Genomic DNA, 15,318 nt, shown 5'->3' on the forward strand with positions numbered 1-15,318 from the left:
TTCACACATTAGACCATCATCAACAAAAAAGGAGAGTCGGGTTTCTTTCTTTTACACAACATTTTTACATTGTTTTGCTTTTTCATTACGGTTTCATGTATTATTAGGTTTTGCAAAGTTATTTTATTATTTTCGTTTTCATACATTGTTTAAGGATACAGATAGAAAAGGCATTTACATAGAGAAAAAGAAAGAGAGAAAGAGAGAGAGATACAGAAAGGAAAAAGAAAGAAAGGAAGGAAGGAAGGACAATAGCGGGAAAGAGTTTCACGATTTGTTTTTCTTTCGCAGATTTGTGGGAATATGTTTGATATACATTTTACGGGAAAAGATTTGGACGTCGAGTTCACTTTTTTTTTTTATTTAGGATGCATAGTAGTGTATATTATCAGTGATATTAATTTCGTTTAGTAAAGGGTCAAAAGGGCTTCGATATTGTTGCAGTTGTTACCACACCAGGTAGCGCATGGTACCTGATGCGTTTGCCTCTTTTGAGTTTTCTCTTTTTACGTCGATATATATATAAGCACATTTAAAACTGGTAAATATGGGACGAAGGAATCTTAAAACAGCGTTAGCTACGATAGGTCTACTACTAGTGGTTTATTTCCTCTACACTTCACACGATGGGCATGTGTCTTACAAGACAGAGCCAAATTCAAACAAGTTACAACTTCTACGAGAGCTAGAGGCTAACAAAGAATGGAAAACCCAAGGTTTCAATTTCCAACCGAAGTTGAAGCCAACTTTGGATCAATCCAGCACTGTCCTTCAACAACTTTACAAAAGTATTCCTTATGATTCCAACACCGACTTCCCCAAGTTCATATGGCAAACGTGGAAAGTCGATTTGCAGGATGAAACTTTTCCCAAAAGGTATCGCAATTTTCAAGCAACATGGGATGAGAAAAATCCAAACTACAAGCATTTTGTTATTCCAGATGAGCAATGCGACACTCTTGTTCAAGAGCTATATTCAGAAGTGCCCGACGTTGCTAAAGCTTATAAAATTATGCCGAAATCCATCTTGAAAGCGGATTTTTTCAGGTACTTGATATTGTTTGCTAGGGGAGGTGTATACACTGATATTGACACAGTGGGATTGAAGCCTGTCGACGAATGGAGCAGCAATAAAGAGGAGATTGCTGGGAAAATCAACAATGCGGGGCTAGTAGTTGGAATTGAGGCTGATCCAGATCGACCTGATTGGGCCGAGTGGTATGCGCGAAGAATACAATTTTGTCAATGGACGATTCAGTCGAAACGAGGACACCCCATGTTGGCTCAGCTTATTGCCAAGATCACGGAAATAACGCTTACGAGATTGGAAAAGGGCCAGTTGAAAAAAGTGTTGGGAAAGGACGAAGGGGGAGATATAATGAACTGGACTGGGCCAGGCATATTTACAGACTATGTCTTCAAGTATCTCAATCAGATAGTTGAGGTTGATTGGCGACTTTTCACTGGAATGGAGCAACCGATTGTTATTGACGATGTGTTGGTGTTACCGATAACATCCTTCAGCCCGGATGTAAATCAAATGGGCGCCAAGTCTTCGGGCGATCCAATGGCATTTGCTAAACATATGTTTTCCGGTAGCTGGAAGGACGATGGTATGCCTGAAATGGGTTTATAGAGTTATGTACTGAAGGATTGAAATAGAGATAAACTTTGTGGGTGTTGATGTCTTCGCTATACTTGAGATGTAGAAGCACTTTGCATGGCGAGGAGTTGGTTTTCTGCTTATTGTCTTACTCTTTTGAAATGAGTAACCTCCACTTAAGGAGTTGCCGAAATATATAGAGCAGTTCATGGCGGTCCAAAAATCTTGACTTGGGGGGGGGGGGGGTGCAAATGGCAAATTGTTGTGCTGCCGGTACAGGTTAGACCTTCCGGTATCGTAGTTTAGAAGTTGCCTTTTCTTGCTTCCCAGAGAAAGTGTCAACGATAAAGACAGCTTCCATCTTGTGCAACTCTCAAATTGATTGGTGGTTTTTTTTTTGTTTTTTTTTTTTGTCAATGTCCATGAATTAGGAAAATTACACAAATTCTTATCGCCTTATCTACACTGAAAACTATTATGAAAATAGAATTCCGCTCAACTCCTACCTAAGCTGAAGCATCAGAAAACAACATTGAAACAGACCAATGCCTGCAGAACCTATCCGTTACGTTACAAAAGTCGACCTCGCCAAACCTGGCCGCGAACAACCGCAGGTGCACAACAGGTGGCACCCAGATGTTCCCTTTTCTGAGACCATACATCCTGGTGAAACGGTAAAAATAGAGTGTTTGGACTGGACAGGAAACCAAATCAAGAATGATGATTCTGCTGATGACATTTTGAATGTGGATCTCTCGGCAATCCACTACTTATCAGGACCATTCAATATTGAGGGAGCTGAGCCGGGAGATGTTTTGGTGGTTGAAATCAAAGACGTGCAACCATTGGAAAGACAGCCTTGGGGTTATTGTGGAATCTTCCACAAAAAGAACGGTGGTGGGTTCCTAGACAAGTTCTATCCGGAGGCTGCAAAGGCGATTTTTGATCTTGAAGGTATCCATGCAACCTCGAGGCATATTCCACATACCAAATTCACCGGTTTGATTCACCCTGGTATAATGGGCACAGCTCCATCCCTTGAAGTTTTGAATGAATGGAACAAAAGAGAAATGGGGTTGATTGATAGTATCCAACACCAACATGATACCGCGGTAGCACTACCACCTTTGGAGCTAAACGCACATTCCGGTAGTGCCACTGGAGACCTTGCTGGGCGTATCGCAAAAGAAGGTGCTAGAACAATTCCTGGAAGACCAGAAAATGGGGGCAATTGCGATATCAAAAACTTGTCAAGAGGCTCCAAGTGCTACTTTCCTGTGTATGTCAAGGGTGCAAAGTTTTCCATTGGCGACTTGCACTTTTCCCAAGGTGATGGTGAAATCTCATTTTGTGGAGCGATTGAAATGCCAGGAGTGGTATCGATTAATACATCTGTGATTAAAGGTGGAATGAAGAAACTTTCCATAAAGAGTCCAATTTTCACTCCAGGTGATGTTCAAAATCATTACGGTCCGTCAAGATATTTGACTTTTGAAGGTTTTTCTGTTGATGAAGAAGGTGATCAGAAATACCTTTGTGCGACTACGGCTTACAGGCAATCATGTATCAGAGCCATTGAATACTTGAGGAAGTTTGGTTACAATGATTATCAGATTTACTTGTTGTTGTCATCGGCGCCAATTGAAGGTCACATTGCTGGAGTGGTTGACGTACCAAATGCCTGTACAACACTTGGTATTCCAATGGATATATTTGACTTTGACATCAGTCCAGAAGGAAGCTTAAAGTCGTACGACATGGGTAATTGTGCGTTGGTCACTAATGCCGACCAAAAACTTACATATGACTTCAAGTGAAAAATAAGCACAGCTTTGTGGATAAGTAATATAAGTATATAAATATTCAAAGGAAAAATCTATTTACCTCCAAAGTATTCTGGACCTTCAAAGACCAAGTTTTCATCTGGCTTGTTCAAATCTTTCAAGTCATGCACTGGTCTTTCAGCTCTAGCAGCAGCACGAATGATTAATCTTGGGTCAGTGGTGTCAAAGTCCAAAATTGCCGAGTGACTAACAATACGGTTGTCAAAGATAACAACAGTTCCTGGTTGCCAGTTGACTCTAATTTGGAAGTCATGGCCATTGTTGATGTGGTCAAGCAAAAACTTCAACAAGTACTCTGACTCTTCGGTTTTCAAATCAACAATTCTTCTAGTGAAACCGGTGTTGACGTACAAGACCTTTTGTCCAGAAGGAGTGGTACGAACAATTGGGTGAATGTTTTCAACAGGGTGTCTCTTAACCACCCCTCCTTTCAAAACTGCATAGTTTGCTTGCTCAACAGCACTATGAACAGCATACAAGTCCTGCAACTTTTCTTGAAACTTGGGAGACAAACGGTTGTAAGCTTCAATGTTGTCAGCAAAGACTGTATCTCCTCCACCGGTTTTTGGGATACTAGTAACAGCAAGGAAAGAAACACCAGTAGGGTTCAATTCGTAACTGACGTCAGAGTGGAAACCAACAAGTCTGTTTCTCTTTGCAAATGGGTCCTCTTTAGCATTTCCAGTCAAGACAGAATGAATGTCTGGATGTCCTTGTGGCGCACCAGAAGTTGGGTGGATGTGCAAAGTCCCATAATGACTGACATATTTGGTCAAATAATCAGGTCCCTTGGAAATCAAGTCTTGGTCTCTGAAAACCAACACACCTCTTTGAGAAGCAAGCAAAGCAACCTCATCCTTACCGGCATCGTTCAACTCTGACAACTGAACACCTCTGATTTCAGTACCCAACTTTGGAGAAATGGTAGTCACTTCAACCTTTTTACCCGTTGGAAACAAGTTTGGCAACTCTTTGTCTGCCTTCAAGGCATTGTCCTGGTGTTCTTGAAACTCATATGGCTCATACTTTTCACTTTTGGTCCATGTTGGCAAGTAGTCAACTGATCCAGGGGCTAATTTTTTGATAACTTCTTCGGAAATGGTAACTTTACCTTTTGCTTGGTCAATAACCAAGTTGTTGACTCCAATTAAGGCGCTAGGAATATCTGCTTGACGAGATGGCATTTGTTGTTTAAGATTTGAATTGGTTCGAAGGGTGGATATTTCAATTGCAAGATTCAACATGGAACCAGTGATTTGTCTGCAAATTTATAGTGCATGAAAAGTTGTGGTTCAGATTTGCAATGATGCAATGTTGCAGCCACAATTTTCAGTGCCACAAAACTTTGTTTATTGAGATCCTTTAACGAAGCGTACAAATGTCCTCATTGAAACGGATTTATGCTCATTTCTGGAATTAAGAACGGGTATCATCTGATAATCAATCCTCTTAAGTCCGAAGGGAAAGCCACATTTACTTGCGTAAATTGATTAACAACCAGACCCCCCTCATTTTGAACAATTATAACAATGTGAAATTAAATAAATTCTTAGTTTGAGTAATAACTTGCGTGCAAAAAAAAATAATAATAAAAACAAATTGGTACGCCACAGCTCTCCAACAAAGAATTAGCTATCTTAACAATAGTGCTTGTTCATTTTTCACATCTGCAGTATCGATCTTATCAGACCATAATTTAGCGAATCCCGTAGTTTGAGCTGTTGTCGGGTAGTCAAACACGGATCCGTAATTGATAATTAAGCTGTGGCGTGCAGCAAAAGTCTCCGCAGCACCGAAGGTAGGGTGATAGGGTAGTAATATACTATTATCCTATTGCACCCGCAAGCTGTTGACGAGTTTCTAAGTTTGGGGTGAGAACTGAACTCACTCAAATTAGTGTGGATGAAATACATCATTTTGTTGAGTTGTCACACAATTCCAACAGCTCTCCACTATCTGCCAAATACCGTAAAGTAAAATAAAAGAAGAAAGTTATAGATTAGAGAGAGAGAGAGAGAGAGGGGGGTGGGCAGTAACTGTAAGAATAGCTCGAATTGGCAGGTGATTTCCTTTTTGCGTAGGTGCTGCATTTAATCAGTTTTTTGCTAGTTGTTCGTTGTTGGTCCATCAAATAATTGAGATACCTTGCTGTGAGTCCTTTGAAGTCTCAAGACAAAACCGAATCTACTTTGTGCCTCTTAATGATTCTCCTTCATATCGCTCGTTCAATCCAACACAGCCTATACTTTATCTTCTCTTTCTGCGTTCTTTTTTCTCTTTTTTTTGCGCGGTTAGAATCACATAGCTACTTGAAACGCGCCAAATTTGATCCGTAAGCGAACGCTTCGCAGTAACCAAAGTGCATGCGAATACGACAAACAAAGGGAAAGGAATCATCGCTTCTTCTGCACTCACCAAAGTGATCTCCAAATGAACACGCCTAGCTTTAATGACTCGTTTTTGAAGTGGGATCCAGCCCAGGTGTCCACTTTTATCAACACGGTAACTAAAGATCAAAACCGGCAGTATGGATCTTTCTTCTTGGACAACAACATAGATGGCTCGCTCTTACCGTCTTTGTCGACAGAACACTTGAAAGAGTTGGGCATAGATACGTTGAAGGTGAGACTCAAGATCAAGAAAAGTATAAGTGACCTCATCGTTGACCACTACAAAAAGCATCCTCCCCAATCAATTTACGATCCGGAATACGCTTTGAACAATATCAACATAGATAGCAGTCAGATATCATTGGAGAGTTTAAAGGTTTCGGCAGTATTGGTGCAAGATCTGATCAGAAAGTTCAATAGAGAAGTGCGAGGGCAGCAAGTAGATCTGCCAGTTTCTCCCACACAGCAGGAAATCAAAAGATTGAACGACAATTTTAGGAAATTGAAAACCGACTTGATCCCGGTTATTAGATTGTTAAAGGACTCCAAACCATTGCCAACTCCAACTCTAGATCCAGGTCCAGCAGCTACAATGGAGTCACCAACGTTTTCCTTACTGCATCTGGTAGATGAAAGAGAGAAAACCGAAGCAAGGCCCAACAGCGGACATGGTGTTGCTGATGCTAACCGATTCTCCACTGCTGAAGCTCATAGTCCTACCTCCCACAGATTTTCTACGGGAAGTTTGTTGTCGATGGGAACGGGACAAATAATTTCTCAGCTTGTGTCCAAGGTCGTTGACGATCAATCTCATGACTTCAGATTGCAAAAAGTGGGCAAAAAAGGCAAGGGACCACTACACGGCGGTTTGCTGAATATCCTGAAGCCCGAATTAGTGGAAAATAAGTCGTATGGGTCGACTGTTACTGTGAATACAGATCAACAAAAGCCACAATCGCAAGCACCCTCTGTTGCACAGTTGAGGTCACCTTTTTACCAGACCCAATCGGCAGCGGGACTGCACCAACCGATACAGGCACAACAACAGCATTTGCATCCACAGCCACATCTGCAACCACAACCCAACACAGCGCAACCACAACCCAACACAGCGCAACCACATTCGTCACGATCGCACTCTAGCAATGAGCCTCTTAAACAACTACGAGCATCAACTGATGACTCATGCATGAAAGTTCTACAACACGCTATGAAACGACACCACATTCCTCGCGAGGATTGGTCGAAATATGTTCTTGTGATTTGCTACGGTGATAAAGAAAGAATATTGAAACTAGCCGAAAAGCCAGTTGTTGTGTATAAAGAGTTGCAGGAGCTTGGGAAACACCCGGCAATAATGTTGCGTCAACTAGCGGATGTGTCCTCATCCGATCCGGAAGACTATGAAGATTCACGAATAAGTTCGGACATTCCTGGTGGGGTTTTGTGATCATACAGAGTTCGTAAGAATTTGTTATAGTATCTTCTTTTTTCGGTCACACGCGGTCACATGACTGAGTAGGGCTTGGATAAATTGTTTTGTGCTGCGTTCCCTCTCTGTCTCTGTCTATTCTCTCTTGCGTGCGAGATGGAGAAAAGAAAAAAAAAAATACACATTGATTTTCTGGCAGTGAAAAAAGTTGAAAAGTCTTCTGTGTTATCACTCCCATAGCATTAACATATACTAGTCAACCATGCCTCCAAAATTCGACCCATCTGAAGTTAAATTCCTTTACTTGAGAGCTGTAGGAGGTGAAGTCGGTGCTTCATCAGCCTTGGCCCCAAAGATTGGTCCATTGGGTTTATCACCAAAGAAGGTCGGTGAAGATATCGCCAAGGCCACCAAGGATTTCAAAGGTATCAAAGTTACCGTTCAATTGAGAATCCAAAACAGACAAGCCACCGCATCAGTCGTCCCATCTGCTTCATCATTGGTCATCACAGCTTTGAAGGAACCAGTCAGAGATAGAAAGAAGGACAAGAACGTCAAGCACTCTGGTAACATTCCATTGGATGAAATCTACGAAATTGCTAGAAAGATGCAAGACAAGTCATTTGGTAAGAACTTGGCCTCCGTCACCAAGGAAATCTTGGGAACTGCTCAATCAGTCGGATGCCGTGTTGACGGTAAGAACCCACACGATATCATTGACGCTATAAATGCCGGTGAGATCGATGTACCAGCAAACTAAATGGGAAATTGATTGTTAGAAGACAAGAAAGAAAAATGTGTTTTAATAGGGTTTTAATTGATATTTAACGATATTGTGAAACGAAATATAGAGTGATTTTCCACCCGTGAAGGTCATTTTGTAAATCTTTTGAGGGAATCATGGAAGAGAGGGATTGTTTGGAATAGAGGATAAATGTTTGATCAATAACAACGATTAATTACACATGTTTGCCAACACTCTGGTGCCAAATCTTAGTTTTGGTATCTATCAATTCTATGCCATATTTGGTTCCTATTTTGGTGCAAACTAAATTGAAAATTTTCGAAGCTGACTACTCACCATTGTATTCCATTTTCTGCTATGGATACGATTGGTCCATTTCATTAGCTCACATTTTGTCATTTTGTTCGCAATCAAACTTTTGAATCTATACATACCTCAAGTCCAGATCCTGTAATATCTCTGAAACAACGTAGACATTTCCTCTTGAGATTCTTTTGGCAGTTGGAGACAGCAATATTTACGACTGGCTGACTTTGCACTGCAAGGTGCAATGAATGCATCCCCATATCAGGACGGGGGGTTGTCTCAGAATTGTAGTGCACATTACAGTGAACAACTTTGCAAAAACAAAGTTATGTGTGTGTGTGTGTCTTGTGCGACCCCACTTACAATTCCATCGTTCATTTTTCCGTCCCAGCGACAACAACAACAACAACGACAACAACAACAACAACAAACAAACAACTCAAAAAGGTAAAACACACTTAACCTAGACCATATACACTAGTACACAACAACACATTTATGATCGTTAGCTGAAAGCTAGAACCACACTGAGAAACTAAAGAACGCCTAAAATAGAATGTCAGATAGTGTTGGTATGTATTCACGATGAAACAAGATTTACTTTGCTTTCCAGTACTAACGATATTTGATTGAGTTAGACCGCGTATTCGTGAAAGCAATCTCCACCATTAGAGCCTTATCATCTCGCTCAAACTATGGATCCTTGCCTCGCCCGCCCGCAGAGAGCCGAATTAAGCTCTATGGGTTGTACAAGCAAGCCACAGAAGGGGATGTGAGGGGTGTTATGCCTCGTCCCGTGGGTTTCACCCCTGAGGACGAAGGGGCAAAGAAAAAATGGGATGCATGGAAACGTGAAGAGGGACTTCCCAAAACAGAGGCGAAAAAGCGATACATCGCCTTTTTAATAGAGACTATGAAGGTTTATGCAAGTGGCACACACGAGGCGCGGGAATTGTTAAATGAATTGGAATATCTTTGGGACCAAATCAAAGATTTACCTGCATCTGACGAGGAGAATGACAACAATCTCCAGTTCCCGTCCAATGCTCCCCTGTTTAGCCAAACTGATAGACTCTCCAATAGGACGCCAAGTATTGGGGGTTATGGATCAAGAGGAGGCCCCGGTTCAACTGTGGGACTGAATTTGAATGCCATATACTCGCACTCCAGAAAGAATACCATGTCTTTGAATGACTACGTGCATCAACAGAGGTTACAAAGTCAACACCCGCAACCACTAACTGGACTTCCGAGCCAACTGCGCTCGTACTTTGAGACTGGCTCTCAAAAAGCTGGAGACTACGGCGCCCCCGGGTCTGTGTTCTCTGTTCCAGCCACAGGCGTTAGACCCAGTAATGTAGCTGATGATTTTAAGAACTGGCAAAGTGAAGTGAATGCTATTATCAACCGACTTACTAGAGAGTTTGTTGACAGCAGAAGAAGAGACCATGAGCATGCACCAACCCATGGAGAAGAAGGGGATGAAGATCAGTTACCATTGGATGACTTTGAAATGAAGAAGAAAAGAGTAATTGCACTTTTGAAGGTTGTTGGGCTCCAAGCGTGGAAGCTTTTGAAGAATTTCGCTGTTAGTCTATTCACCATATTGTTTATCGTATGGTGTGTGAAGAAAAACGTTGTTGTGAAGCGAACATTTACCAAGCAAGAATCTGTTAATGGTAAAGTCAAGAAGGAAATGATCATCAATATGGTTTTGAATACGGATGAAAATAGATGGTTTATCAGGTTGTTAAATTTTGTCAATAGTTTTGTTGGATTTGTATGAAACAGAGTTAGGAAAGGGGAAGGGTGGGAGAGTGAAAGGAAAAGCGTGGGAGGAAGTGTGTTGGTGTAATCCATTGCTGGTGGTGGCATGATCTCAGGGCTGAAATGCACTCCCTAACTAGACTCGTGGAATAGATATCCTACTCGAACTTACATTACTTGTTGCAGATGCATTCCAGCGACGAGATAGATGTAGTAGAGATAAACTTATTACATAGTTAATTCTGATCGTTTCTATTCCATTTTGTATTCTGTAATGTGCACTTATAAGAAAAGAAAATAATAACTCAGCATCAGTAACACCGGTATTACTGACCTTCAAATCATACCAACAACACTGCATTCACGCATCCATCTCTATCCGGTTCATTTGTTATTTGGGCGTACTTACCCCAAACCACTTTACCACCAGCAGTGACCAACCCCAATTCAGACACATTCACTTCTATTATGGTACCTCTCGTCAAAACACCGAGTTGAGTGTACATCGGTGACTGGGGGTTTTTCTTGACTCCTAAAATGGGCAAAAATACGGTGACGCCCAATTCTGGATGGGTAACATTGGCTTTCTTTTGTCTCAAGGCTGAAGGACGGATGATTCTTTCCATCTTTACTGGTCTTCTCGTGAACCCTTCACCGACAAAAGTATGCTTTGTAATCATTCTCTTCCAACTCTTGCTCTTCTTCTTTCCAGTCTTGATAACTTTGAACATTTCTTCCTCAGAAATACCTCTAACCTTGGGCAATGGGACTGAAAACTTGTCAGCTTTCTCCAATCTCTTTTGCTTTATACTAGATGACAAAGCCTTGGCTGTGTTGTTGGTTTGACGATCCAAAAGATACGTAGGTAAAGCCTCGCCTTCATCTTCTTTAGGTGTGGAAGGTCCCTTAACCTTGCTTTCTTGATGCGCCTTGATCTTCTTCTTCATGGAAACCTTCTCACTGTATCTCTTCTTGGCAAATTGTTTGGCTCTCCAACCTTTCAAGTTCTGTGCGTCCTTGGCTACACGATGGCCCTCTCTGGCCTTCTTCTTTCTCTGCCTCTCTTCATGGTCAAATCTCCTACCATGCTGCTTGATGTGTTGCTCAATATACTCGTTTTGAGGCATGTTGTTTTTAGATTGACTGGGTAAGAAGAATGTGTATGGGGATTTGTTTTTCCCATATTGCGATGCCCTTTTTTCTCTTTTTTGATAAGCAGAATATGAAAAAAAAAAAAAAAGAAAAAGAAAGAAAAATTAGAGGCATCAGCAGCTTAGTACCAACAGAAACCTTACCACGTCATATGTCAGATATCAGTAGTATACTAAAGTCGATTGTCACGGCTACAAAAGCCGCAAGCACAGCAGTTGAAGAGTTAGCTTCATCAACTGCAAAAGTTGAGCATCCTATCTTTATTCAAAACCTACTACAAAAATCGGGTCAATCTGAAGCAGAGGGTATCTCCTTATTGACATTGAAGAACGAAGCATTGGCTTCATATGTAAATAACTTAGCATTGGTTGTTCTTGGACAAATAGACAGGTTGGACGGTGGTGATAATGAGAAACTCAAGAATGAAGCCATTGAGCGATCTATAGTTCAGAGAGTGACATTAGAGAAAGGTGTAAAACCATTGGAAAAGAAAATCAACTACCAGATTGAAAATCTTATGAAAGCATTTAGCAAAGCAGAAAGTCAAGAATCACAAGCCATTAAGGAAAAAGGTGAGGGAGACTCCAGCAATGACGAGGACTCTGATGAAGAAGAGGATAACAACGATGTGGATTCAGAAGAGGATGAAATGGCATTCAGGCCTGATGCTGCCGCTTTAGCCAAGTTGGCTCCACAAGGTACCAAACCATCCTCTTCCTCCACTGAGAAATATAGACCGCCTAAGATTTCAGCAATGGCGCCACCTACAAGCAAAGATGCTGAAGCCAAGGCTCCAACGCAAAAACTCCAAAGTATGGAGGAATACTTGCAAGAACAGAGTGATCTTCCTACAGCAGAAGCCAGTATTGGATCTACTATTGTCAGTCATGGCCGTGGAGGTGTCAAGACCCAGCATGACAGAAAGAAAGAAAAGGAAATACAAACTTATGAAGAAGCCAACTTTACAAGATTGCCTACATCTCAAACCAAAAAAAGTTTCAAGCAAAAGCAAAGAGATATGGCGAACCAATTTGCAGGCGAAGATTGGAGTATTTTCAATAAGGATAGAGATTTGGAGTCGGGTACATCGAGGAAAAGAAAACCGACAACTTCTTGGGATAGAGCTAAGAAGAAGCGTACATAGTTATGGAGAAGCTTGTGTAGGACCAAAGTGTTTCATAAAATACGTATAAAATCGGCGTTGTGTTGTTGTCTGAGTGACTCGGTTTACTTTGAAACAGCTTATATCTCAAAGGACTGTCCTTCCGTTTCAATCATAAAATTAAATGTTTTATTTATTTTATACATACATATGCCACATTTTCTATAAAAAAAAATAATTACCCACTAGAATGTAACTTGAGCAATGCAGCAATTGTCCTCTCAAATTTGAGAGATGAGTTTACTTGTTAGCCTTGGCAAAGTATTCCTTTGAATCGGTTGGAGTAGCTTTGATAGTGTCAGCACCTGGTTGCCAGTTAGCTGGGCAGACTTCACCGTATTTTTCAGTAAATTGGAAAGCTTCCAACAATCTCAATGATTCGTCAACTGATCTACCAACTGGCAAGTCATTGACGGTGATTTGTCTCAAAATACCTCTTGGGTCAATCAAAAAGATACCTCTCAAAGCAACACCGTCATCTTCAAGCAAAACACCATAGTCTCTTGACAAGGAGTGGTTGGTGTCAGCAATCAATGGAATGTTCAATTTACCCAAACCACCGTCTTTTCTGTCAGCATTGGTCCATGACAACAAAGTGTATTCGGAATCAGTTGAGGCAAACAAAACTTCAGCATCCTTTTCAGCAAACTTCTTGAAAGCATCTGAGTAGGCAATGATTTCAGTTGGACAAACAAAAGTCCAGGCCAATGGGAAGAAAGCCAAGATAACCCATTTACCTTTGTATTGTTCCAAAGAAACTTCTTCGAAAACACCGTCAATGACAGCAGTCTTTTTGAATTCTGGAGCTGGTTTTTGAATTTGTGGAGCCATTGTTAAAATGTGTGATTGAAAGTGAAACTTAGTTAAAAAGTTGATAAGAAGAACAAGAAGAAGAAGAAGAAGAAGAAGAAGATCAATTGAAGATTGAAGAATAGGAGAAAAATCAGTTGATATATATATATATATGTATGTAGACGGATGCCACAGTGTAAAGAAAGTGAAAAAATGTCGCTTTTATGTCATTTTTGTGTAAAACTTGATCTTGAGTGAGAGTAAGTAATTGCAAACATAATGTCGCGCATTGTCTGTTATAATACATTAAATATGCATATGAATTTTTAAAGAAGAGAAGCAAGTAGAGGTAACGACAAAAGTTCAATTGAGGTTGATGACGATGAGAGAGGGTCATCCACAGTATGTATCTGAGTTGTTGAATTGTATGCACTTCCAATTCCGAGCCCGGAATTCGAGAATATCAAAAAAAAAAGAAAAGAAAAGAAAAGAAAAGAAAAAAATTAAGGAAAAAAGGACAAACACAAGAAGAGGAAAAACAGTCAATGCCGCTAATGACGAAAGATAGAGACCTGTGTGCCATATCATGGTGTTGGTAGTGTTGCATGTGCAGATGAAGATCTATGCTCGTCGTAAGTTAGTGGACGAAACAATCGAGAGGTGGCTTGTTATTTTCCTTTGTTGCCAGTATATGACCTTTGTGTCCAACAAACTGTAAAAATCTAAGACTTATAATACTCTGATTAGTGAGCATCAAGTGATTCCAGACTGAACGAAGAGCCCAAAAGAATTAAGCGTGTAACTAAGACACCGTCTTTGAGTTTTGCGTACCGAGGACCAAAAAAATATGAAAAAAAAAAAAAAAAAATGAAAATTTAGCATACGCGTAGTCGTCTGAAAAAAGAAAAAAATGTCGTAACTCCTACTACCGTAAATGCGGACTTAAAATAACCGCATACAGATTTATACCCCCTACATTACCACCTCGTACGTGGTTGTTAATCTTTATTACTATTACACGGACTTATAGAGGCTAATTAGACACACGTTCTGAAGGAAATGTACTAATCAATAGTAACTGATCCGCTTGAATGCCGAGGGATAGGAGTAAAACAGAAATTAGGCCATCTCGGAGAAAAAGACGCTCAAACGTTTGAAAACTGATCGGATCTTTACGGGTCAAGCTCGTTTTATAGTAAGCAGATCATAATGTATAATCAGTGATGTTGCACTTTAAAAAAAAAGTGAGCTACATCAACGTCCAAGTCTGTGTTTTATTTTTATTTCGCTGGATGTAATCACTACGTCATTGATAAGGAAATACGCGATTTGCACTCGGCACAGTTATTGATATGTGTAGGAAGCTCTCCCCACTAAAGTATACTGTCCAAGAATTATTCATATTGACCTCTTTGACTCAAAGCTATTGTCCCATTCATTCGTATGATCTATGCAAATTCAAGTCGTTCTTCACATCACGACCTCATCTATTTTTGTTGCCTCTCTCGATCAATTTCGGTGCGAAGAAAAAGCAAAATTGCTGACTCCATACATTATGAAGCACACCAATGACCGCCAACGATATCCACTTCTTCAAGTTTCTAGTAAACAATCAAGTATTCTACAAAACCAAGTTTACCTATGCTTTAGTTAATTTAAAGCCTTTGGTGCCTGGTCATGTATTGGTGGTCCCACTACGCACAAGTGTACTACGTTTTGGCGATCTCACACCAGATGAATCGATCGATTACATGAATACGTTGCAATTGATACAAAAGTTCATCAGCAAAACTTATAAGGCGGATGCACTCAATATTGCCATTCAGGATGGACCAGAAGCGGGGCAGCTGGTTCCGCATCTACATACACACATTATTCCAAGGTACAGGACAGATGGTTTCGGTGATTCGATATACAGCAAATTGGAATCGGAAGACTTGGAAACAGAGTATAACCAATTCGAACTTAGAAAAAGGAAATATCGTGATCATTTGAAGGTTGAAAAGAGTGAATTGAGTCAAAATGATGCTGATAGAAAAGAACGCACTGAAGCCAGTATGCAAGAAGAAGCTACCTGGCTAAACAACGAAATTCAAAAGTTCATTGCGCATACAAAATCTTAGAC

At 40.6% G+C, this 15,318-nt stretch overlaps 10 protein-coding genes across 10 annotated transcripts; 7 read left to right on the plus strand and 3 right to left on the minus strand. All coding sequences in view use genetic code 12, as the record gives it.

Annotated features, from left to right (window-relative positions):
- Positions 1-547: 547 nt before the first annotated feature.
- Positions 548-1,636, plus strand: OCH1 (Och1p; the record flags this gene model as incomplete). Its single annotated transcript, XM_051754214.1, has 1 exon — positions 548-1,636. One exon carries the CDS (start codon positions 548-550, stop codon positions 1,634-1,636), a length of 1,089 nt encoding a protein of 362 aa, XP_051606813.1.
- A 512-nt stretch (positions 1,637-2,148) lies between these two features.
- On the plus strand, positions 2,149-3,420 carry KGF57_004680 (uncharacterized protein; the record flags this gene model as incomplete). Its single annotated transcript, XM_051754215.1, has 1 exon — positions 2,149-3,420. One exon carries the CDS (start codon positions 2,149-2,151, stop codon positions 3,418-3,420), a length of 1,272 nt encoding a protein of 423 aa, XP_051606814.1.
- Positions 3,421-3,479: 59 nt separating this feature from the next.
- Positions 3,480-4,691, minus strand: KGF57_004681 (uncharacterized protein; the record flags this gene model as incomplete). Its single annotated transcript, XM_051754216.1, has 1 exon — positions 3,480-4,691. The coding sequence occupies one exon, from the start codon at positions 4,689-4,691 to the stop codon at positions 3,480-3,482; it is 1,212 nt and encodes a 403-aa protein (XP_051606815.1).
- Positions 4,692-5,877: 1,186 nt separating this feature from the next.
- On the plus strand, positions 5,878-7,287 carry STE50 (Ste50p; the record flags this gene model as incomplete). The annotated part of the gene is made up of 1 exon (XM_051754217.1): positions 5,878-7,287. One exon carries the CDS (start codon positions 5,878-5,880, stop codon positions 7,285-7,287), a length of 1,410 nt encoding a protein of 469 aa, XP_051606816.1.
- Positions 7,288-7,531: 244 nt separating this feature from the next.
- RPL12 (60S ribosomal protein uL11) lies at positions 7,532-8,029 on the plus strand (the record flags this gene model as incomplete). The annotated part of the gene is made up of 1 exon (XM_051754218.1): positions 7,532-8,029. The coding sequence occupies one exon, from the start codon at positions 7,532-7,534 to the stop codon at positions 8,027-8,029; it is 498 nt and encodes a 165-aa protein (XP_051606817.1).
- Positions 8,030-8,876: 847 nt separating this feature from the next.
- Positions 8,877-10,106, plus strand: KGF57_004684 (uncharacterized protein; the record flags this gene model as incomplete). The annotated part of the gene is made up of 2 exons (XM_051754219.1): positions 8,877-8,892; positions 8,959-10,106. 2 exons carry the CDS (start codon positions 8,877-8,879, stop codon positions 10,104-10,106), a joined length of 1,164 nt encoding a protein of 387 aa, XP_051606818.1.
- A 322-nt stretch (positions 10,107-10,428) lies between these two features.
- On the minus strand, positions 10,429-11,214 carry KGF57_004685 (uncharacterized protein; the record flags this gene model as incomplete). Its single annotated transcript, XM_051754220.1, has 1 exon — positions 10,429-11,214. The coding sequence occupies one exon, from the start codon at positions 11,212-11,214 to the stop codon at positions 10,429-10,431; it is 786 nt and encodes a 261-aa protein (XP_051606819.1).
- Positions 11,215-11,390: 176 nt separating this feature from the next.
- Positions 11,391-12,383, plus strand: KGF57_004686 (uncharacterized protein; the record flags this gene model as incomplete). Its single annotated transcript, XM_051754221.1, has 1 exon — positions 11,391-12,383. One exon carries the CDS (start codon positions 11,391-11,393, stop codon positions 12,381-12,383), a length of 993 nt encoding a protein of 330 aa, XP_051606820.1.
- A 258-nt stretch (positions 12,384-12,641) lies between these two features.
- Positions 12,642-13,232, minus strand: TSA1 (thioredoxin peroxidase; the record flags this gene model as incomplete). Its single annotated transcript, XM_051754222.1, has 1 exon — positions 12,642-13,232. One exon carries the CDS (start codon positions 13,230-13,232, stop codon positions 12,642-12,644), a length of 591 nt encoding a protein of 196 aa, XP_051606821.1.
- A 1,529-nt stretch (positions 13,233-14,761) lies between these two features.
- Positions 14,762-15,316, plus strand: HNT2 (bis(5'-adenosyl)-triphosphatase; the record flags this gene model as incomplete). The annotated part of the gene is made up of 1 exon (XM_051754224.1): positions 14,762-15,316. One exon carries the CDS (start codon positions 14,762-14,764, stop codon positions 15,314-15,316), a length of 555 nt encoding a protein of 184 aa, XP_051606822.1.
- Between the last annotated feature and the right edge of the window lie 2 nt (positions 15,317-15,318).

This window comes from Candida theae (assembly GCF_024610275.1).
Source record: "Candida theae strain CBS 12239 chromosome Unknown scaffold17, whole genome shotgun sequence".
NCBI lineage: Eukaryota > Fungi > Ascomycota > Pichiomycetes > Serinales > Debaryomycetaceae > Lodderomyces > Lodderomyces theae.